This window comes from Centropristis striata, chromosome 22 (assembly GCF_030273125.1).
Source record: "Centropristis striata isolate RG_2023a ecotype Rhode Island chromosome 22, C.striata_1.0, whole genome shotgun sequence".
NCBI classification, from domain to species: domain Eukaryota; kingdom Metazoa; phylum Chordata; class Actinopteri; order Perciformes; family Serranidae; genus Centropristis; species Centropristis striata.
The window spans coordinates 30,148,374-30,173,114 of record NC_081538.1 but is presented as its reverse complement, the minus strand read 5'-3'; the positions used below and the strand labels follow the sequence as shown (position 1 = coordinate 30,173,114).

Genomic DNA, 24,741 nt, shown 5'->3' with positions numbered 1-24,741 from the left:
ATACATTTTTCCTGCTTTTGTGGGAAGGTTAGCGACATTAACCTCAATACTAAATAACTCAGTAAGCTTTCTGCCTTCTTTCAAGTTTTTTTTCCCCACGTAATCAATGATCGTATTGGCGCTAATCAGATTTTTTTTTTAGATGAACCACAAAGGCCACAGGCAGGGTCTGTGGGACAGCCGTTCTGGACTTTGACAGAATTTCCTATTGGTCAGTCCGTCCCTGACCTCAGGTGGACCCCCTTCAGAGCCTCCACTGCCAACAACTGTTTGAAGTTTTGGGCAGGAGGTGGTCGGTGCCTGTCATGTGGCAAACCAAAATCCTAACTAACAGAAGCATTAATCAGGCTGAAGAAGGACAGCTTTTGTGCTTGGCTAACTCTTAGTTTAGGAGTTGCCATTTATGTAACCATATGCAAGAATGGGCACTGCAGGAGCCAAAAGGAGAGCATTTGTTGGAAATGATTTAACTTAAATTATACCTTTATTTACCCTGGGTGCCAGGGTCCTGCTGCCAAGCAGGGTGAGTGATTGAAGATTACCAGCTGCTGGACCTTGGGCTGTAGGCACGGCCCCGCTGACCGCCGCGGTGTTGTTGCTCAGGACGATGGAGACCGGAGATGTTGATGCCGAGGAGCTGTGTGGTAGCCAACCGTCAGCTGCTGGACCTCGGGCCAACTTACCCTTTGGGCCCAATCTGAAGTCCTGTAAACGCTGCTTCAGGTCGTTCCTTCCGATCTTCTCTAAAACCGTCATGGTTCTCTTCAAAGCTCCATCATCCAGATATCTTTGTACCATCAGGTCCACTGTGTCCTTCCTTTTTGCGTTCTCCAGTTGAGCCTTTGGGATTCCTGGACAGTCTTGCTGGGGGTCATCCTGCTCCAGGAACCACTTGAAATTGTCAAATTCATCTTCTTTTAAGTCCTGCAGAGTTTTCCAGAGCTCCTCTTTAAGTTTTGCCATTTTGTTTCCCTACGAAAAACAATTTTACATCGTAGGGACATATTCAGTATTTATTTATTCATGTGTTTTTGTTTTAGTCTCATCTCATGCACTTAACCAACTGTTGTAAATGTGCATCTTTAGTAAGAAATAATGATGCATGGTTCATACATTTGGATATCTTCATTGTTTTTGTCTTTTTGATCTTTTTACTGATGTGAAAGCCACATTATACACACACTGGGCAGAAGTCCAAAGTGAATGACAATTATTAACAATTTATATAGCAGCACAATCACAATCGAGCACAATGAAAGGGACCAAAACATTTTCATTTTACCTCACATACCTCGACTGGAGTTCATGGACGGTCAGTCAGTCATGCTGAATGCTGCGGGGAGCCGTTTGGCCTGCGAAAAAATCTGAAAGTAAAATAACATTAATAAGATGCTCCAATTCACCTTTGTCATTCCTGGTGTTCTCCAGCAGGATCAGTTGTTAAAGCAAATCTTATAATCTAATTTATTTTTGGAAGGCATTGACAAATGATGTCTTCCTGGTGTCAGATCAGTGGGAAATAAACTACTAATACTAATAAACAAAACTGCTGTACTGGTGTTAGTGAGAGGACCTGGGCAGTAGGAGTGTTAAGGCTTCTGCAAAACAAGAGAAGTTGAGAAAGAAAGGCAAGCAGCAAGAAAGGAGAAGTGTAAAAGTGACTCTTATTAAATCCCCAAAGTCATTTCTTGGTTTCCCATCAGTAGTTTCTCTGCTGGGTCACTTTTGTGCTTATGTCGGCGATGGAAGCTCCTTCGGCACAGTGTGGCCTCAAAACATGCATAACTTTTAACCAGATGGATTGGGAAACACATTTTTAATGCAAGAAACGTGTTAAAGTGACTCTCATTGGATCCCCAAAGTAATTTATTGGTCTTCCATCAGTAGTTTTCCTGTTCATGACAGCTTTGTCAGTTTTCTCCTTATCTTGGCGTGCTAAGGTGATTTTTTACTTTTTTGGCCTCAAAACATGCACAACTTTTAACCAGATGTATTGAGAAACAAATTTCTATGCATGAGACATGTAAAAGTGACTCTCTTATTTATTGGTTTCCCATCAGTAGTTTCTCTGCTGGGTCAAAGAACAGTGTAAAATAACCAGTTTGTTGGCCGATATATCAAGGTTTCCCATTAATGACCTAGACTCTGGCAGCCCTACTCTAATTTGTCCCACCAGACTCTCGTGTGCTGCGCTAACGTTACATTTTAAGCTACTGAAAGTATTTTTCAATGATTCATAATTTAAAGTTATTTGCCGTTGTGTTGCTGTTGCTCAGCAGAGTGTCTGTCAACCGTCAGTCAGTCAAAACCCCGACCCACCTCTCCGTCTTACTCCGAGACATGAGGCGCATTCACACACTGTCTGTTTCAGTCCCGTCCCCACATCATCTCTCTGTGTGTGTGGGCCAAACTAAATCCTATCAACCTGTCCGGGCCGGGCGGAGGTCCGAACACACTGCTGCATACGCCGTTTGGTAGCCGCGAGCTAACATTAGCTAACAATTAATGTGGTTTTAATCACACTAAACTCTGCATAACTGTTCTGAATAACTTCCTGTCGCTAAACACACGCAGCTTTCAAAATAAGAGCACAGTGTGTTAACAGAATCCACCACAGAATTTACAAGAATACAGTCAGAATAAGATACCTTTTAATAAAATATACAAGAATCCTGATTCTCCTTTAAAATAATTCTTAAAATATGTCATCATTAAGATCAGTGGCGTTAGCCCCTCGCCTGCTTTTTTTCCACACTGGCTGGCTACCATTTCCTAGTTGATAGCATGTGTTTGCTCTCAAAGTGCACGAGATTGATGCATTTTTCTTATAAATGTACAAAAATTTCTCCTGGATGGTTCAATTCCAAAATGAAATTACTGCAGTGAACAATATTACTATCATTTTAAGATTATTTAATGATATAATATAATGGCAATAAAAATGCAACATTTAAGTGTGTGTGTGTGTGTGTGTGTGTGTGTGTGTGTGTGTAAAACTTATAATGGTTGTGGAAACCCTGCACTTTTTATGTTTAAAAATACATGTAAACAATTGACAATTTCATGCGACTTTCACTGAGCTTGGTATACTGTCTATCAGTCATTAGTTTCTCAGTCATGTTTTTAAGGGCCTTGATTGGCATTCACACGGATCCTGATACCCACTGTAGAGCAAAGTGAGGGCAAAACAATCAATTGACAATCAATTCTGATTTAATTCCTGCAGTGCTTTCCAGAGTTTCACGGAAAAGGAAACATTCAGGAAGTAAATGTTTGTGTGTCATTTTATCTGATTGAAGTAAGTCCAAAATTCACTTGATCTTAGCTCTGTCTTTACCAGCTGTTAGAAATGATCCAAAAAAGAGGAACTTACATCAAATAAGATGACAAAAACAACAACAACAACAACAACACTGATGGTTTCAGGACAGGAAAAACAGGAAAAAAGTACTCTTCCCAAATTTAACCTCCCCTAAATACAAAGTCAGAGAAGACTAAGTTAACACTTTAAACACCAAAAATGTCAAGGAATTTTTTTCTGTATCTCTCAATACAAGAAACACTGGAAAATGTGTTTTCTAATATTGTTAAACACAACTCACCGAGTAGAATCCAGTAGTTCTCTGAATGAATAAGGGTCAAAGACGAATAAGGATTTAAAATGTGAAAATATATGACAGTGTCTAAAAATGCCTATTTAAGCTCTTTCTATGTTTATTAGACTGTTCTGTATACAACTCAACAACAGAGAATAACTTTAAGAATTAAATTTGCGTATTTTTTGTGGATTGTATGCAAAATGTATGAAAAATGTCCTTCCTGGGCAACGGGAATGGATTTTAAAATAATTCAAATTTCTACCATTGTTAGCTTATAAAAGTTAATAGATATCAATTTTTAGAGTTCAACAAACAATTACTGCTCAGAAAAACATAGTTTTATCAAAAATGTTTGCGATATATTTGGTTAGTTATACTGGAATGGGCTTATTAGGTGCTCTTGATCGTATAATCTTTCATGCCAAAAAGAGAAAAAAAATGGAAAATGTATTAGAATACTTTACAGTAAAGGCAAAAATATTTGTCATTGTATCCTCAACTCAAGAAAACCTGATTGTGTAAGATAATATTACATTTTAGGTTAGATTACTTCACTGCATCACTGTTACCCGGAATGACATGTTGTTATCCAGGAATGACGTACTGCAAGATTTCAAAGTTTTTCACGACTCATGAATATATCTTTTCAACAGTCATACATAGTACAAAGGGAGAGACACTGAGAACTGTTAAATATTTGAAAAATAATTTTTCAATCTTAATTTCAAAAACAGAACTGACCGTTTAACAGAAGACAAGTCAGGTTGAGAAAGAAAGAAAGAAGGAAAGAAAGAGATGGAGTCAATTTGACCCTTGAGGACGGTATGAGGGTTAAATGTAGGCATTTCATAAATTGTGTGCGGGGGGTTAACGACTCTGCCTTTTGAATCATCACAAATGAGGCATAGCATTAATTTTAATGCTAGGCTCCAAACAAATCTTCATAACTCAAAACTGAGGATCTCACTATGTAAATTCATAAATTTTCAGAAAGAGTAGGACCTGATGTATGTAGGGATGTACTGTATAAAGTGTTCATGTAGTATGAAATATGTGGACATGTTCATAGTTCAAACTTGGAAGAAGAAGGAATCTTAACTGTTTCTATCATGAATTGAAGAAAAAATACAACTAAACATCATAAAATATCAGACACACATAAGTCTATTATTAATATAATATTACAATATCAACTTGATGCTTAAAAACTGACAAAATACGAAATAAAATACTATATTCATCAACATGTCCATTGTGGATAACAGAGGACTTGTCCTGGGTAACAGAAGATCTTTGTTATCCAGGGAGGACAAATAAGCTATTTTCCTGCCAAAACTTGGCCAAACAATGGCCTAGATAACTAAAACATTACGTAGTCTTCATCACATCAATGATAGATTTCACATGGAAAAGCCATTTTTTAAATAATAAAACCAGCATATGTTTTATAAGCGTTATCCAGAAAGACACATGATTTTAGGACATCATACACCAGTGACCAAAAAGGTCCAAATATCAGCATTTAAAGAGAGACTTATTGACCTTTCAAGAAGTTGTCTGGGTGCATCAGAGTCTTCTTGATTATGCTGTAGCTGGTCAAATGACTACAGAAATGCTTTATGGGTAATGGTGGAATTTCAATGTCTGTTACCCAGTGAGGACATTAGGGAAATCCAAAAATGCGGACAAAAGTATTACTTGTGTAAAAATGTAAAAAAGCCTTGGGTTGTTACTGTATTAGTAGGTATTATTGCAAACAACACCACAATTATGCCCAAGTAAATTATGTATACATTTCTTAATTTTTTTTTACATTTTGTCAAATTTTTATAGTTAGATTTAAGCCCGGACGTTACTCAGGAAGGACATTTTGGTACTTTTGAGCACCATAGCTCCTTAAATGTTTATTTCTTACAATAGGTAATGATATAAGTAAATAAAGAGGAGTGGGTTGGAGAACATAATGTAGTGTTTTAAAATGTTTATTTATTTATTACATAATAAATATGCTTCGGACCCTGAAATTGAGACGTCTCGTCTTTGACCCATAAACAGGATAAATATAGTAAAACTATTCAATCTAACACTGGACATATTACAATAAAACTTACCTTTGACTTTCCAGAAGATGTTACTTGACTATCCCACCCCTAAAACTCTTGCGTTTTTTTTTTAAGCCAGACACCAACTGAAACCAAACCCTGCTCTAATCTGCTTGAAACCAGCAGCTGATGTGTAAATATTTCAACATAAATGTCTAAAGTATGCAGCGTAAAAGACGCCAGATATGAGACGCGTTTTATCAGAGAAAAGTGGATTATAAAAAACTCACCCAGCTCAATTTAGAGTCCTTCAGACACGTCTTAGTTGTGGTTTACGAGACGTGATGTCTTGACATGAACTTTTATTCAACTCCCTGTTAAAGGAAGTGACGTCTCCTTGTGCCTCATAAAGTTTTCTCACAACCGTTACCCGTGACCATTTGTCATTTTATAACTTGACACAAATTGACTCTGCATGGTTCTAATAATCTGATTACTAATGGATTAAAACTTTACATCAAACTTCTTCCTAATCACACCCCTTGTTTTCACAAACTTTGGTACTCTCTTTGTCTGCAGGCTCACTGGAAACAAGTTAACCATTAAATCTCTAGTCGTATTAAATGGCGTCCTGCCAGACGGCTTGTGTCCAAACCATAAATGTTTTATTGGATAAACAATGAGCCTCTATGGTGGAACCATGGGATAGTACAACTCTTGGGCTGATCTGCTCTGTGGAAGAAAGGGTGTACAGAAGGGGTGGGTAGTAGGTAGGGGTAGTTTCAATTTCGTTGTACATTTTTGTTTTCAACTTCAGTTAGTTTTAATTAGTTTTTGGAGTGAGTTTGTTAGATTATTATTATTTTTTTTAAATGCTTATTTTTAGTTTAGTTTTTATTAGTTTTAGTTTTTTTGTAATGGGGTATTTGTTGGGTGTGAGATTCAAAAAGGCCACAGTAAATGTTTCCTTTATTTCCTTTGTCTGATCATCTCAGCCCCAATAAGGTGATTAATTCTTGCAGCTCCGGGTCTTTTGAATTTTGGTTCGTGAAGTGCTGAACTTTCTGAAGGCGGTCAACCCACATAGTCGTGTAACATCCCAGTCTCAATAAACAGATCACCAATGTGTTCCTGCAGGTTCACTAACCAGCAGCTGTTTGGTCGGAGCTAAATTAATAGATTTCATATCAACCAAAAAGGTTTATATATGAAAAAAGTTGACAAAGATTAAAACAAAGGACATTTTTACTATAATTTTAGTTTGTTTTAGTTAGTTTTAGAACCACAAAATACAATTTCAGTTATGGTTTTTTGTGATTTTGTTAGTGTTCGTTATCTATAATAGCCTTGGTGGGTACCTGATGTATTGCAGCTTGTTATACGTGGGATATAACAAATGACAATATTGCCAACATTGACTAGAAATGGTCACAAAGTTTACAAAAAAGTCCAAAATGTAACCAACTACATTGCTGCAGACCTCGGCCTGGTGAGTTGTAGAAAAGCTTGACTCGTGATGAATTGAAGTAAATAGGAGGAACATTTAACAAAGGTAAAACTATACAAAACATCCGTCTACAAACCTTCATTTACATCACCTCATTAAGGACCAACTTCATTTTTGGATTCTCTGTTCACCAAGGAGGCTTGCAAGTTTTCTTCAATCATTCAAGGTAAACCAGGGTGAGTTACTGATATACAAATGGTCGTTATAAGTGATTTTGGGTGCTTGTTGAGCTAGAGCTGTATAGATCTAGACTACAGTATGTAAGCCTCATTTAATTTGGTTGGGAATTCCCCCTTTTTGCATGTAGTTTAATAAAAGTAGAAACCACCAATGGATATAAAATGTTTTAATGCAAACGTTGCAGGGACTTCCTGTGGAGGTTGTTGGAGTCGTATGTGGAGCTGCTACGGGCTGGTTGTGTTTTATCAGCTGGTGTAACATTAACACAGGCCTCAGGATAACTAGTGAGGGGAAATACACACTTTTATCTCCACTAACTTGATGATAACAATATTTTCTTGCTGCAAGCTCACTGGAAACAGGTATAGCATTAACTCTATGGAGTCTTATAGGGCTATTTTGTTGATTTTTGAATCCTTTTCATGTCTTTGTAAGTCATTTGTGTCTTTTTTGGTCATTTTGTGTCTGTTGTGTCTTTTTTAGTTATTTTGTGTCTTTTTGGTCATTTTGTGTATGTTTTAGTTATTTTGTGTCTTTTTTGGTCATTTTGTGTCTTCTTTTGTCATTTTTGTGTCTTTTTTTGGTCTGCCTTGTTTTTACGTCTGGATGTGATGAAGAAGCCATGCTTTGCCACTTTTGGAGACTCCAAAGGGTTAAAACACTCAACTACAGAAACCCACTGAGTAAGACTTTAAATTATTTCTTCAACACTAGTTAACTTGCAAAGACAAAAGACAGAGACAAGGAAAAGCTTTCAACACTTTATTGTAAAGTGCTCATCATATTGATCATGCAGGATGCAGAGAAAGGCAGCACACAACTCTATAATCAAAAAGTAAATGGTGTCATCTAGTGGCACAATGAGGTACTACAACCAAACCCCATACATGTTCGTACTGTTTCTGGCTATGTCCCTCTTCTCCTCCATTGTTGATGATTTTAATTTGTGATTTTCCTTAATTTACAGAATCAACTTTGAATGGATGACTGATTAAATCTAGTCAGTGTAATTGACAGCAGAGATGGTCAAAGGTTTCGAGTTTTTACCATCATAACGAAGACCCGGGCTGAAGAACGGGTAGAGTTTCTCAGTGAAGGAACAGTTAGTAAAGCTGTGAAGAAGGTGTGCAGAATCCACATCAAAAAAAGAGACTGAACCCTCCTCATAATCCACAAACACGCCCACCTTCTCCGACTGACTTTTCACATGATTAGAGACAGTTTTGTTTTTGTCTGTAGTCCTCACACATAGTGTCCAGTACCCGGTCTCTGGGCTCGGTTTTATCCGTCCTTTTCTGACGATCGACTCTTTGACGACACCTAAATCCCAGGAAGTTTTCCCTTTGACTTCAACCTCGTAGTAAAATCTCCCTGAAGAGAAACTCTGCTTTGCTAAGACATTTATAGCAGGGTTGAATCTCTCTGGGTTGTCTGGAAGGTTTCCTTCTACGTCACCGCAGTGGACTTTTTTCCCATCATCAGACAAAATTAAATAGCGATTTGCAGTGTCGGGATCGAGAGTCACATCCTTTGCAAACTGCTGGACTCTACTGAGCTTGGCCTTAGCTATCAACTTCTCCTTCTCTTTCTTGAATAATTCCTCCAGCTGATTCACAGCTGCACCCACACTTCCCCCATACAAGGGCAGAGGGACACTGACTTCTGTCCAGCTCTTTGTGGCTGGAGGAATATTCAGAGAGGAGAAGTTTTGCAGGAAGTCGGGGTGGTCTTCTGTGTCCGAGAGCCGCTCCACCTCAGCGCTTCTCTTCGTCAGCTCAGAGATTTCCCGTTCAAGCTCTTGGATGATTCCTTGGGCAGCTTTCCGCATCGTTTCCTGCTTTTCTTCGATGGCCTTGATGAGACTAGCCAGACTTCTGTCGACAGCCTGCTGCAAAACAGCAAAGACCTGCCGACTGTCTGCGATGTGTCTCTCTGCTGATTTACTGTTGGACTCTGCTGAGCGATTGATTTCCAAGATCTTCATCCGTCTTTCCTGGATCATCAGATCCATTTGAGCCTTGGCCTCCACCAGCTTGGCCTTCTTTCTTCCATGAGGACTACTGCGAGGTGCAGGGTCTCGGCGCCGCAGGTCTAAAACAAGACAGAGCACAGACACATGTGGTCAGTCGTACAGAAACAGGTCTTTGTCATGTTTACTACTGGATTATATATTATAATGTATTACTTCTTAATTAGCCATGTTCCAAGTCCTTTAATATTTGGTGCCTAATCTGACCCAATACTTCTATTTACCTAAACCAGGGATGGGCAACTGGAGGCCCGGGGGCCGCATACGGGCCTCACCCTCACTAGAAGTGGCCCTCAGTACAACTACGTGTATTTGAGCATGAAATCTTAAAAGTGCAGTGTAAGAATGCACAAAATTGCTTCTTGCAATTAATGTTAAGTGGTTATCTTTTATTTGCTTCAAACCTGTTGTATTCCTATTTATACTGTTAAACACTGCAAATTATTTGGTTCTTGAGATAAAACAAACTTTAGATTAAAAGTGTTTGATAATTTATCTTGTTTTAAGAGTTAATTTCTTATTTTAAGCGTCATACACCCTACTGGGGTATAGGCTGTCGACAAGGGACCTCCAGAGTTCACGGTCACTGGCGTTCTTTTCTATCTGCGACCAGGTGCCTCCCAGTCTCTTTGTGTCTGCCTGTAGGTCCCGGCGCCAGGTGTTTTTAGGCGTACAACATGCTTATTTCTAAGCTTGGAAGTTCCTGATACTAAATCCTAACGGCATGTTTTCTGGGTTCATACCATGATTGTAAGATTCTCACAGCAAAGTCTGTGTGTATGACTGCTGCTGCTGCTCTACAGCATTATGTACCATGACTACACAGATTTCACTGGTTCAACCACAAGTATGCAAAAGTAACTACATCATGATTCATGATTTTTCAGATTCACACACACTAAATTTTAAATAGCAGATCATGAAATGCAGCGCTGCAACAGTAGCAGACTGATGCAAACAACACAGTTAAGTTCAGTGTTTTTTTATATTTAACATATTCCGCTGCTTAGGATCAGTCAAGGATATCTCTGATTGTAATTAAAACTTTATTAATGTTTAAATACTATTCATGATCTATATTGAATGTTATCATTTATAAGGCGCATACATGTGCAAATCCATAGATATTTATATTTGTACCTTCCGTCAACTTACCTTTGGGCCTTGAACTGATGTCCAACAGACTCTGCACCAGATCGTTCCTTTGGATCTTCTGTAGAACCGTGATGGTGATCTTCAGAGCTCCATGGCTGCCATACTGCTGCTCCATCAGGTCCACCGTGTCCTGCCTGTCTGCCATCTCCAGGCGGACAGCAGGGATGGCCGAGAAGTCAGGGAGGACATTATCCTGCTTCAGGAACCACTTGAACCCCTTGAACTCTTGAACTCCCAGCTCCTCCAGAGTTTTCCAAAGATCTTCACGCGTTGCCATTGCCGTTCCCTAGTAAAACAGAGAATACTTGTTGATCCCAAGCCCCTCTTTCACCAAATAGTTCCAAAAACAGGAACTATACTAGGAACCAATCGTGTGCATGAAAGCGTTAACACCATGCATATTAGTTTTATGAGGAATTGAAACATGAGATGCAGGAACTAGAGCCATTGTTCTTCTCTGTATTAACTGAGATGTTTCAATAGATTTAATGAATGGTTAATGAATAACTGTCTCCAAAGTAGCAACAAACTGCTATTTAGGGACCCTATTGTAATTGGTCCGTTTATTATTATAACGGCAAACGAATCGGCTTTTTGAGCGCTTTATCATATTCAAAAAACTCACCAAACTCGGAACAAAATGAAATCGTGTTGAAAATGTACGTATTTCATTGGTTTCACAAATCCCTGTGGCAAAATCACCTACTAGCTCCCCCTAGAATTCAGCCCCTCACATAGGTTTGTCGTAGAGACACGAAATTTGGTCCATACATGTATCATGGAAAGACGAAACAAAAAGTCTCAAGAAGCTATACCCTAAAACGTACAGGAAGTCGGCCATCTTGGATCGAATATGGAATTTCCACCATTTCCACTCCGCATACTTTAACAAAATCCTCCTACAGGTAGCTTTATTATTATTTTATTTCTTGTATATAATCAAAGTCTTGTTTCGCCAATCTCTCACTCGTTCTCCATTCATTTGGTCAGTTTCTCACATAATTTGCCAGCTCAACATATCTATCAGATAGAAGGAGATTTCCTCAAGGAAATGAAAGTTTACTTTGCTGATTAATTAAACTAGACGTCTTTAGAAGACTGTGAGTTTAAGTGCATTAAGATCATCGTTGGATTAGACATTTGAGTGGATGAGGTTTATGGCACGCACATGCAAATCATGTCCAGTCATGGAAAAAATGATTGGCACATCTAAGATACGTCAAAAACTCACAATTGTACAATACTGCCAATTTTCTTAAACTCACCATACAAAGGCGACCGCGACAATGACTAATGAATGCACCTTAAAATCCACCAGAAATGAGACTTGTTTTATCAGAGAAAAATGGGTTATCAAAAACTCACCCAGCTCAATTTAGCACGGAGTCCTTCAGATGTAGAGATGAACAACACGTCTTGATTATTCTCAGTCGTAGTGATATATGCTCAACAGGTTAAATGAGGATGTGGTCGATGAGATGCGAGGTCTTTACAAGAACTTCCTGTTTAAGGAAGTGAAGTCTCGTCGTGCCTCAAAAAGTTTTCTGACAACCATTTGTCATCTTATAATTCAACACAGATGGATTCTGCATGGTTCTAATAATCTGCTTACTTAAAATTAAAATTAAAACTTCACATCAAACTTCTTCCTAATCACACCCTTTGTTTTCACAAACTTTGCTGCTCTCTTTGTCTGCAGGCTCACTGGAAACAAGTTAACCATTAAATCTCTAGTGGGGGAGGCCGTATTAAATGGCGTCCTGCCAGACGGCTTGTGTCCAACCCACAACTGTTTTATTAGATAAACAATGAGCCTCTATGGTGGAACTATGGGATATTCCAACTCTTGGGCTGATGTGCTTTGTGGAAGAAAGGGTGTACAGTAGGGGAGGCTACCAAGGTTATAATAGTCTTGGATCTTGGATTTTCATTAGATTTAGATTTAATTTCGTTGTAAATTTTTGTTTTCAACTTCAGTTAAGTTTTAATTAGTTTTTGGAGTGAGTTTGTTAGTTTTTTTTTAGATTTTTTTAAATGCTCAGTTTTAGTTTAGTTTTTATTACTCTGAGTTTTTTTGTAATGGGGTATTTGTTGGGGGTGAGATTCAAAAAAGTCACAATTAATGTTTCCTTTATTTCCTTTGTCTGATCCATCTCAGCCCCAATAAGGTGATTAATTCTTGCAGCTCCGGGTCTTTTGAATTTTGGTTTGAGTGAAGTGCTGAACTTTCTGAAGGCGGTCAACCCACATAGTCGTGTAACATCCCAGTCTCAATAAACAGATTCACCAAAATGTTCCTGCAGGTTCTCTAGCCAGCAGCTGTTTGGTCGGAGCTAAATTAATAGATTTCATATCAACCAAAAAGGTTTATATATGAAAAAAGTTGACAAAGATTAAAACAAAGGACATTTTGTTTGTTTTAGTTAGTTTTAGAACCACACAAAACAGTTTCAGTTAGGTTTTTTGTGATTCCGTTAGTGTTCGTTATCTATAATAGCCTTGGTGGGTACCTGATGTATTGCAGCTTGTTATACGTGGGATATAACAAATGACAATATTGTCAACATTGAGTAGAAAAGGTCACAAAGTTTACAAAAAAGTCCAAAATGTAACCAACTACATTGCTGCAGACCTCGGCCTGGTGAGTTGTAGAAAAGCTTGACTCGTGATGAATTGAAGTAAATAGGAGGAACATTTAACAAAGGTAAAACTATACAAAACATCCGTCTACAAACCCTCGTTTACATCACCTCATTAAGGACCAACTTCATTTTTGGATTCTCTGTTCACCAAGGAGGCTTGCAAGTTTTCTTCAATCATTCAAGGTAAACCAGGGTGAGTTACTGATATACAAATGGTCGTTATAAGTGATTTTGGGTGCTTGTTGAACTAGAGCTGTATAGATCTAGACTACAGTATGTAAGCCTCATTTCATTTGGTTGGGAATTCCCCCTTTTTGAATGCAGTTTAATAAAAGTAGAAACCACCAATGGAGATAGAATTTTTTAATGCAAACGTTGCAGGGACTTCCTGTGGAAGTTGTTGGAGTCGTGTGTGGAGCTGCTATGGGCTTGTGTTTTATCAGCTGGTGTAACATTAACACAGGCCTCAGGATAGCTAGTGGGGGGAAATACACACTTTTATCTTCACTAACTTGATGATAACAATATTTTCTTGCTGCAAGGTCACTGGAAACAGGTATAGCATTAACTCTATGGAGTCTTATAGGGCTATTTTGTCCATTTTTGAATCCTTTTCATGTCTTTGTAAGTCATTTGTGTCTTTTTTGGTCATTTTGTGTCTGTTGTGTCTTTTTTAGTTATTTTGTGTCTTTTTGGTCATTTTGTGTATGTTTTAGTTATTTTGTGTCTTTTTTGGTCATTTTGTGTCTTCTTTTGTCATTTTTGTGTCTTTTTTTGGTCTGCCTTGTTTTTACGTCTGGATGTGATTAAGAAGCCATGCTTTGCCACTTTTGGAGACTCCAAAGGGTTAAAACACTCAACTACAGAAACCCACTGAGTAAGACTTTAAATTATTTCTTCAACACTAGTTAACTTGCAAAGACAAAAGACAGAGACAAGGAAAAGCTTTCAACACTTTATTGTAAAGTGCTCATCATATTGATCATGCAGGATGCAGAGAAAGGCAGCACACAACTCTATAATCAAAAAGTAAATGGTGTCATCTAGTGGCACAATGAGGTACTACAACCAAACCCCATACATGTTCGTACTGTTTCTGGCTATGTCCCTCTTCTCCTCCATTGTTGATGATTTTAATTTGTGATTTTCCTTAATTTACAGAATCAACTTTGAATGGATGACTGATTAAATCTAGTCAGTGTAATTGACAGCAGAGATGGTCAAAGGTTTCGAGTTTTTACCATCATAACGAAGACCCGGGCTGAAGAACGGGTAGAGTTTCTCAGTGAAGGAACAGTTAGTAAAGCTGTGAAGAAGGTGTGCAGAATCCACATCAAAAAAAGAGACTGAACCCTCCTCATAATCCACAAACACGCCCACCTTCTCCGACTGACTTTTCACATGATTAGAGACAGTTTTGTTTTTGTCTGTAGTCCTCACACATAGTGTCCAGTACCCGGTCTCTGGGCTCGGTTTTATCCGTCCTTTTCTGACGATCGACTCTTTGACGACACCTAAATCCCAGGAAGTTTTCCCTTTGACTTCAACCTCGTAGTAAAATCTCCCTGAAGAGAAACTCTGCTTTGCTAAGACATTTATAGCAGGGTTGAATCTCTCTGGGTTGTCTGGAAGGTTTCCTTCTACGTCACCGCAGTAGACTTTTTTCCCATCATCAGACAAAATTAAATAGCGATTTGCAGTGTCGGGATCGAGAGTCACATCCTTTGCAAACTGCTGGACTCTTCTGAGCTTGGCCTTAGCTATCAACTTCTCCTTCTCTTTCTTGAATAATTCCTCCAGCTGATTCACAGCTGCACCCACACTTCCCCCATATGAGGGCAGAGGGACACTGACTTCTGTCCAGCTCTTTGTGGCTGGAGGAATATTCAGAGAGGAGAAGTTTTGCAGGAAGTCGGGGTGGTCTTCTGTGTCCGAGAGCCGCTCCACCTCAGCGCTTCTCTTCGTCAGCTCAGAGATTTCCCGTTCAAGCTCTTGGATGATTCCTTGGGCAGCTTTCCGCATCGTTTCCCGCTTTTCTTCGATGGCCTTGATGAGACTAGCCAGACTTCTGTCGACAGCCTGCTGCAAAACAGCGAAGACCTGCCGACTGTCTGCGATGTGTCTCTCTGCTGATTTACTGTTGGACTCTGCTGAGCGATTGATTTCCAAGATCTTCATCCGTCTTTCCTGGATCATCAGATCCATTTGAGCCTTGGCCTCCACCAGCTTGGCCTTCTTTCTTCCATGAGGACTACTGCGAGGTGCAGGGTCTCGGCTCCGCAGGTCTAAAACAAGGCAGAGCACAGACACATGTGGTCAGTCGTACAGAAACAGGTCTTTGTCATGTTTACTACTGGATTATATATTATAATGTATTACTTCTTAATTAGCCATGTTCCAAGTCCTTTAATATTTGGTGCCTAATCTGACCCAATACTTCTATTTACCTAAACCAGGGATGGGCAACTGGAGGCCCGGGGGCCGCATACGGGCCTCACCCTCACTAGAAGTGGCCCTCAGTACAACTACGTGTATTTGAGCATGAAATCTTAAAAGTGCAGTGTAAAAATGCACAAAATTGTTTCTTGCAATTAATGTTAAGTGGTTATCTTTTATTTGCTTCAAACCTGTTGTATTCCTATTTATACTGTTAAACACTGCAAATTATTTGGTTCTTGAGATAAAACAAACTTTAGATTAAAAGTGTTTGATAATTTATCTTGTTTTAAGAGTTAATTTCTTATTTTAAGCGTCATACACCCTACTGGGGTATAGGCTGTCGACAAGGGACCTCCAGAGTTCACGGTCACTGGCGTTCTTTTCTATCTGCGACCAGGTGCCTGACAGTCTCTTTGTGTCTGCCTGTAGGTCCCGGTGCCAGGTGTTTTTAGGCGTACAACATGCTTATTCCTAAGCTTGGAAGTTCCTGATACTAAATCATAACGGCATGTTTTCTGGGTTCATACCATGATTGTAAGATTCTCACAGCAAAGTCTGTGTGTATGACTGCTGCTGCTGCTCTACAGCATTATGTACCATGACTACACAGATTTCACTGGTTCAACCACAAGTATGCAGAAGTAACTACATCATGATTCATGATTTTTCAGATTCACACACACTAAATTTTAAATAGCAGATCATGAAATGCAGCGCTGCAACAGTAGCAGACTGATGCAAACAACACAGTTAAGTTCAGTGTTTTTTTATATTTAACATATTCCGCTGCTTAGGATCAGTCAAGGATATCTCTGATTGTAATTAAAACTTTATTAATGTTTAAATACTATTCATAATCTATATTGAATGTTATCATTTATAAGGCGCATACATGTGCAAATCCATAGATATTTATATTTGTACCTTCCGTCAACTTACCTTTGGGCCTTGAACTGATGTCCAACAGACTCTGCACCAGATCGTTCCTTTGGATCTTCTGTAGAACCGTGATGGTGATCTTCAGAGCTCCATGGCTGCCATACTGCTGCTCCATCAGGTCCACCGTGTCCTGCCTGTCTGCCATCTCCAGGCGGACAGCAGGGATGGCCGGGAAGTCAGGGAGGACATTATCCTTCAGGAACCACTTGAACTCCTTGAACTCTTGAACTTTCAGCTTCTGCAGAGTTTTCCAAAGATCTTCACGCGTTGCCATTGCCGTTCCCTAATAAAACAGAGAATACTTGTTGATCCCAAGCCCCTCTTTCACCAAATAGTTCCAAAAACAGGAACTAAACTAGGAACCAATCGTGTGCATGAGAACCGTTAACACCATGCATATTAGTTTTATGAGGAATTGAAACATGAGATGCAGGAACTAGAGCCATTGTTCTTCTCTGTATTAATTGTATCCTGAGATGTTTCAATAGATTTAATGAATGGTTAATGAATAACTGTCTCCAAAGTAGCAACAAACTGCTATTTAGGGACCCTATTGTAATTGGTCCGTTTATTATTATAACGGCAAACGAATCGGCTTTTTGAGCGCTTTATCATATTCAAAAAACTCACCAAACTCGGAACAAAATGAAATCGTGTTGAAAATGTACGTATTTCATTGGTTTCACAAATCCCTGTGGCAAAATCACCTACTAGCTCCCCCTAGAATTTAGCCCCTCACATAGGTTTGTCGTAGAGACACGAAATTTGGTCCATACATGTATCATGGAAAGACGAAACAAAAAGTCTCAAGAAGCTATACCCTAAAACGTACAGGAAGTCGGCCATCTTGGATCGAATATGGAATTTCCACCATTTCCACTCCGCATACTTTAACAAAATCCTCCTACAGGTAGCTTTATTATTATTTTATTTCTTGTATATAATCAAAGTCTTGTTTCGCCAATCTCTCACTCGTTCTCCATTCATTTGGTCAGTTTCTCACATAATTTGCCAGCTCAACATATCTATCAGATAGAAGGAGATTTCCTCAAGGAAATGAAAGTTTACTTTGCTGATTAATTAAACTAGACGTCTTTAGAAGACTGTGAGTTTAAGTGCATTAAGATCATCGTTGGATTAGACATTTGAGTGGATGAGGTTTATGGCACGCACATGCAAATCATGTCCAGTCATGGAAAAAATGATTGGACCATTGTTTTCTTTCATTTCTAGACATTTTCCATGGTTTGCTTGATAATAACCAAAATCATTATCAAGAAAAAGCTATGGAAAATGTCTAAATATCAGCTCTTAAATTAAACTGTTATCAGCTATTTTTGTTTTTATCATTATATTTGTCCAAACAAATGAACCTTTAGTTGAACCAGACATTAAATGAACAAGAAAGCAGGAGAAAACAAGGAGGTCTGATACTTCGTGTGTGTGTGTGTGTGTGTGTGTGTGTGTGTGTGTGTGTGTCATGCTGTACTACACAGCCTCAGGTCTGATGTCTGTAGATGACAGAACACGCATCGAGAGGGATTAAAAGCTGCCTTAGTTGTTTCAAATCACAAATGTTCATGCAGTTTTGTACCAGACTGAATAAAAACTGGGTCAAGGCAAAAAACAAATACTTTGAACAAACTGAGAGAGAGGCTAGTCCTGACATGCCACACATGGCGATAGTCGTGAGCAACATTTCAGGCTGAACTTCACAAACTTCATCACATATCTCATATACAAGTATCACTTTTACACTATAATGATTTATGATGGACGTTTGTTTTAACTCACCTGTTAAACTCGTCCAGATGAGTTCTTCCTCTTCCTTCTTCCCACAGACGTGCCTGCTTCTCAGCCGATCGTGTCTGACTGCAGTCAAATCAAATACGTCAGTATTATATGACATCATAGCAAACTAACCAATGAGCAGAGCTTGCACACTACACACTGTAATAAACATATAACAAATACAAACTGACTTTTAGACACTAACTGACGAGTTTTAGACACTAACTGACGAGTTTTAAACACTAACTGATGAGTTTTAGACACTAACTGATGAGTTTTAGACACTAACTGACGAGTTTTAGACACTAACTGATGAGTTTTAAACACTAACTGATGAGTTTTACACACTAATTGATGAGTTTTAGACACTAACTGACGAGTTTTAGACACTGATGAGTTTTAAACACTAACTGATGAGTTTTACACACTAACTGATGAGTTTTAGACACTAACTGAAGAGTTTTAGACACTAACTGAAGAGTTTTAGACACTAACTGACGAGTTTTAGACACTAACTGATGAGTTTTAGACACTAACTGACGAGTTTTAGACACTAACTGATGAGTTTTAGACACTAACTGACGAGTTTTAAACACTAACTGATGAGTTTTAGACACTAACTGACGAGTTTTAGACACTAACTGACGAGTTTTAGACACTAACTGATGAGTTTTAAACACTAACTGATGAGTTTTAGACACTAACTGACGAGTTTTAGACACTAACTGATGAGTTTTAAACACTAACTGATGAGTTTTACACACTAACTGATGAGTTTTAGACACTAACTGACGAGTTTTAGACACTAACTGACGAGTTTTAAACACTAACTGACGAGTTTTAAACACTAACTGATGAGTTTTAGACACTAACTGACGAGTTTTAGACACTAACTGAAGAGTTTTAGACACTAACTGATGAGTTTTAGACACTAACTGAAGAGTTTTAGACACTAACTGAAGAGTTTCACTCTACTTTAAGACAGACACACACCAACACCTGCTTTTTAATCTTCCATGACTTCCTCCTCTTTTCCATTTTGAAAACAGTTCAAATTGTAATCTAAAAATATATGGGTGAGAGTCACGGGCCAGAGTCAAGCACACTCAAAATTTCTTTAGAAATGTTCTAGTTGAACCTTATTAGCTTCACTTTTAATATTTATTACATTTGCAACTACAAATATCTTTACAATTCCAGTGTGCCTTCCTGCATGTGCACCTTGCACCACAGCCACATGTACCTTTACAACCACACTTACCAGTTCACTGCTGGTTCAGAAGAATGCTTCACACAGGAAGCCAAACCAACAGAAACAGCACAGAAACACCAGAGCAGGCTGAACCAAGGCTGTGTTCAGGCAGCAGGCAAATGTGACCCCAATCAGATTTTTGTTTGCTCATATGTGACTCAGATCTGACTTTTTTATGACAAACCAGTTTTTTCCAAATCGAATCCAGGCCACTTTCATATGTGGTCCTAAATTGGATCCATATCTGATGTTTTCCAAAGCGACCTCAGTCTGAACGCTCTTGTTGCATGTCATCCAACTTTTCCGTCACTCTAGCTCCCCGACTGTGGTCAGAAAGCCCAGGGGGAGATGTGTTTTCCTCCAGGGTTAACCCCTTCACTCTCTACAACAGGAAGCAATACACGGAGCTTAACTTGGTCCTGACAAGCTGCAGGCTTCATTACCTTATAACTGTGACTTGCACTGCACATTTACTTCATTAGTGACCACTTTTACTTCTTTCTCTGCTCGTCTTTGCCTGCTGTCTCTCTCTCGCTTGCCCACTCGCTCCACAGACTCTCACACACACCAACCCCGCCTCTTAAAGGAGACACGCCATTCTTATAAAGCATAAACAAACTCAAACTGGCGGCCCGCGGGCCAATTGTGGCCCTCGTGACGATATTTTGTGGCCCCCACCTTGATATGAAAGTTTAATGTGAGTTTTATATGAATGGCACTTTACCGTGTTGTGTGTGGAAGGTCCCTTTAATTACTTTTTGGGTAATTTTGTGTCTTTTTTTGGTAATTTTGTGTCTTTGGGTCATTTTGTGTCCTTTTTTTTGTAATTTTGTGTCTTTTTCAAATAATTCTGTGTCTTTTTGAAATAATTTGTTGTCTTTTTGGGTCATTTTGTGTCTTTTTAAAATACTTTTGTGTCTTTTTTGGGTCATTTTGTGTCTTTTTAAAATACTTTTGTGTCTTTTTGGGGTCATTTTGTGTCTTTTTTAAGTAATTTAGTTTTTTTCTGTCATTTTGTGTCTTTTTTTAGTCATTTTGTGTCTCGCCTCCAGCGGCCCCCAGGTAATTTGAGTTTGAGACCCCTGTTATAAAGCATTTATGGGTTAGTTCGGGGCCATGAGCAGTTCACACTGGACTCTGGCATATTGGCCACATTTAAAAAATAATGTGAAAAACCAAACCAAAAAATCAGATCTGGGCAAAAAATTCAAATTGAGCATCAAGGCCTGCAGTGTTATGTAGCCTAAGAGGACTCCAGTTAAAAACAAGCTGACAGTCAGTTTGATAATGTCATATCAGTAAAAACAAACAAATGCACCTGGAAGCAGGTTGCACAGCGACACGTGACTCGGCACATGTTGCCTGGCTGCAGAGCAGAGTCAGGAACACAGGAAACAACTGGTGCAGGGCTCTACAGGCTGCAGGGTGCTGGGCTCTAAAGGGTCTATGTGCAACTTTTACATGGATTAAAAGCTCTGTATAGGGCGCCACAGGAAGGAGTTCTTAGCACAGGGATGGGCAACTGGAGGCCCTCACCCTCACTTGAAGTGGCCCTCTGTACAACTACATGCATTTGAGCATGAAATCTTAAAAGTGCAGTTAAAAAAAGCACAAAATGACTTCTTGTAATTAATGTTGCTCTGCTGTTCTTGCACTGAAAAAAAAAATCACAGTAAGTGGTTATTTTTTATTTGCTTCAAACCTTTTGTATTCCTATTTATACTGTTATACATGCATTTGAGCATGAAATATGTTAAGTAACTGCACTGTAAACATATTTGAAATTGCAGTTTCATCATATCTGGTTAAGTGCATGCTCCTATATGTGGCCCTGTGGTAGTGGCCATGAAAAATTGTGGCCCCCTGCAGAATTTAAGTTGTTCATCCGTGTCTTAGCATGTTAGCTCCTTGAGGTCTAACCTCTCAAACTCAGTGAGGACTCTGTGTGGTTAACAACAGCTGAAGAGATGTTCACACTTTGTTCTAGGACATTAAATACGTCAGTAAATACCCCCATTTGTGAATTTTGGAGTTTTTACGTTTCCTTAAAGAGGTGGCTGCTAACAAGTGGGTTGAGTTTTCAGAGCTCTTGCAAACTCTTGTAGATTGTAAATTATGTTGATAAACTGTTATTTTGGCTACAGATTTGCTGGCTTGTCAGAACTGCAGGTTAGCTTGCAGGTCGTGGCGTTGAAGTGACGTGTAGTTCTCTATAGCGTAATGGAGCTTTGTACTTACTTTTCAAGCGTCATGAAAGTGGAGTTCATTAGTGAAGAACATGTCAGCATTAGTAGCGTCAAAATCCCATTGTTGAACTCCCAACAGACCCCGTGGTGCTACTGTCAGGTTGGCCTACAAAAATCTGTCATTCCGCTTCCTCTCTGTGACCGATCGTAACTTAAAAACTGACACAGTTCATGACTCTCTCGGTTTCCATTAACAGCCTGTGGTAGCGGCTTCTAGATAAAGGAATCTGGACGGCATCCAACAGAGAGACGAAATGAAACCAAAAACTCATTCAAAGCCATGGTGACATTTGTAGTAAAGCAAATAACTAAAAGCTTTGGGACACAACCGTATGTCCACATGTATGTCTTTTGGTGCACTACGTATAAAAATGGCAATTACAAAGAAGAAAAAAAGATGTTTTATGGAGTTGAAAACTTTGGTGTTTGGCATGTAGCATTCAGTAGTAGTTTATTTCAATCATTATTGAAGTAAATGAACATAAAGGCTGACTTAAAAGTTGTAGGCTGAAGCTTTTATATCTTACAGCTGCCTACCCTTCCTACATTGCATTAAAAAAAAAACATAAATAGACGAATACAAACAAACGAAAGAATTCCCAACTATATATTTTTAATCTATGTCAAATAATCTATCAATTACTTAATTTTGTCAATAATTCCATCAGCTCATTCTGTACTTCTCAAGAATAATCTGATTGAAGTTTTAAAAAAAACAAATTTATTATACCAGATTTTGGTGTATGAATGAATTAGAACCTCATAGAACCTCACTTCAAAAAAATCCAAACTGTCCCCTTAATGTGGGAACAAGCAGGGCACGACAAAGAACATGTGTGGGCTTTTATTGCTCAGAGCGTTTAAACATGTTGTAGTACTGTTTCTAGAATTTGATGGAAATGTAATTGGAAACACATTTTTCTGATTATCTGAATGCAGCAGAACTGCCCTATGTTGCAATGTGATTCATTCCAAAATTTAAAAAAAAACCATGTTTAACCCTTAGAACAAGTTTCATGAAAATCGGGCCAGTAGTTTTTCTGTAAAGCCTCAGAGAAACCCACCAATCTCCCCTCTCTTACCAGCTAAAACAACGCCATATAAGAGACTATTCTGAACTGGCAAGAGAGACATTTAGTTTACACTGACTTCCCCAAACAAACCCCACACTCACTCCATAAATCACATCAACCTTTCTGCAGAGACAGATAACTGAAACCCAAACACGTAGAAGAGCTAAAGAGCAACAGACCAAAGAGTGAATTACCAGAGTCCACAGGAAGTCCTAAAACAGGTGGCAAAAAGATAACCAGTCCCAAAAATGCAGCATGAAGAAAGGGATAAAAGCATGTGTTTCAATGAACATAGTATACATAGATAAGCTGCTGTATCCCAGATAAAGACGGAAACTTCTGGCTCTTCTATACCCCCCACAACCCCCCTCTGCTGCATAAACCCTGCCCTCTCTCTGCCACGTGGACGCATATGTACCCCCCTTATCCTCTCTCTCGCTCTATCTCTTTCTCTGTCTCTCTCTCTCGCTCTATCTCTGTCTCTCTCTCGCTCTATCTCTCTTGCTCTCTCTCTCTCGCTCTATCTCTGTCTCTCTCGCTCTATCTCTGTCTCTCTGTCTCTCTCTCGCTCTCTCTCTCTCTCGCTCTATCTCTGTCTCTCTCTGTCTCTCTCTCGCTCTCTCTCTCGCTCTATCTCTGGCTCTCTCTGTCTCTCTCGCTCTCTCTCTCTCTCTCTCGCTCTATCTCTGTCTCTCTCTCGCTCTATCTCTTTCTCTCTCTCTCGCTCTATCTCTCTCTCTCGCTCTATCTCTGTCTCTCTCTGTCTCTCTCTCTCTATCTCTGGCTCTCTCTGTCTCTCTCTCGCTCTATCTCTCTCTGTCTCTCTCTATCTCTGTCTCTCTCTGTCTCTCTCTCTCTCTCTCTCTCTCGCTTTATCTATCTCTTTCTCTCTCTCTCGCTCTATCTCTCTCTCTCTCTGTCTGTCTCTCTCTCTCTCTCTCGCTCTATCTCTTTCTCTCTCTCTATCTCTATCTCGCTCTATCTCTCACTCTCACTCTATCTCTCTTGCTCTCTCTCTCTTGCTCTCTCTCTCTCGCTCTCTATCTCTTTCTCTCTCTCTCTCTTGCTCTCTCGCTCTATCTCTATCTCTCTCGCTCTCTCTCTCGCTCTATCTCTCTCTCTCTCTGAGCGAGAGCGTGTGTGTGAGTGAGCGTCTGGAGGAGTGACTGTTTTATGTTACTTTTTCTGATTATCCTTTGTTTTTTCTCGTAGTTTTTGTTTCACTTAGTTCATTAGTTTTTATTGTTTGTTCTCACGTTATATTTCAGTGCTTGGGTGTTTTTGTTGGTTTATTTTAACCACATTTCCCCTCACCCTCGTGGTGTGTGGCGTGTGGCACAATGGCCGGCATGGACCTGAAAAACATCACACGTAAACACGGCATTAAGATCGGGGCCACCTTCCCCTGCAGCGTGGAGGAAATCAGCCTCGCTGTGGGGGGAAAGGTCGGCCACAGCAGCGTGCTCTCGGCCGCTCGGATGAACGGAGCCGTGGTCATCTTCCTGGATCAGGTGGAGAAGGCGAACCGTGTCATCGAGGTAGGTCTCACCGTGTCGGGGCAGTTCCTGCAGGTTCTGCCCCTGTCCAAACCCGCAACCAGGGTAATACTGTCCAACGTGCCCCCCTTCATCACAGATGAGTTCCTCTGTAGGGAGCTGTCCAGACACGGGAAAGTGGTTTCCCCCATCAGAAAGATGTTGTCTGGATGTAAGTCTCCGCTGCTGAAACACGTGGTGTCTCACAGACGCCAATTGTTTATGATACTCAATGACAGAAGCGGAGTCTTTGATTTCCGCTTTCAAGTCAGAGTAGATGATTATGACTACGTGATTTATGCGACATCATCT

General features: G+C 39.5%; 2 protein-coding genes across 3 annotated transcripts in view; one reads left to right on the top strand and one right to left on the bottom strand.

The window, feature by feature from the left end:
* LOC131960692 (F-box only protein 15-like) overlaps positions 1-24,741 on the top strand; it is a 101,783-nt gene that overhangs the window by 47,257 nt on the left and 29,785 nt on the right. The window lies entirely within an intron of this gene.
* Positions 14,108-23,206, bottom strand: LOC131960712 (E3 ubiquitin-protein ligase TRIM39-like). 2 transcript variants are annotated; one of them, XM_059325978.1, is made up of 4 exons: positions 23,089-23,206; positions 18,327-18,404; positions 16,533-16,815; positions 14,108-15,439 (listed from the first exon to the last, which is right to left on the bottom strand). In XM_059325978.1, the coding sequence occupies exons 3-4, from the start codon at positions 16,804-16,806 to the stop codon at positions 14,346-14,348; spliced, it is 1,368 nt and encodes a 455-aa protein (XP_059181961.1). In that variant the 5' UTR covers positions 16,807-16,815; positions 18,327-18,404; positions 23,089-23,206; the 3' UTR covers positions 14,108-14,345. The 2 variants fall into 2 exon arrangements, with proteins under 2 accessions (XP_059181961.1, XP_059181962.1); XM_059325979.1 differs by lacking the exon at positions 23,089-23,206 and having other exon boundaries at positions 18,327-18,457.

Excerpts from the sequence above, each read along its gene's own strand:
- LOC131960712 (XM_059325978.1), bottom strand. The coding sequence starts at position 16,806 with ATGGCAACGCGTGAAGATCTTTGGAAAACTCTGCAGAAGCTGAAAGTT. Across the intron at positions 15,440-16,532 it reads CATCAGTTCAAGGCCCAAAG|ACCTGCGGAGCCGAGACCCT; the intron begins GTAAGTTGACGG and ends GCCTTGTTTTAG.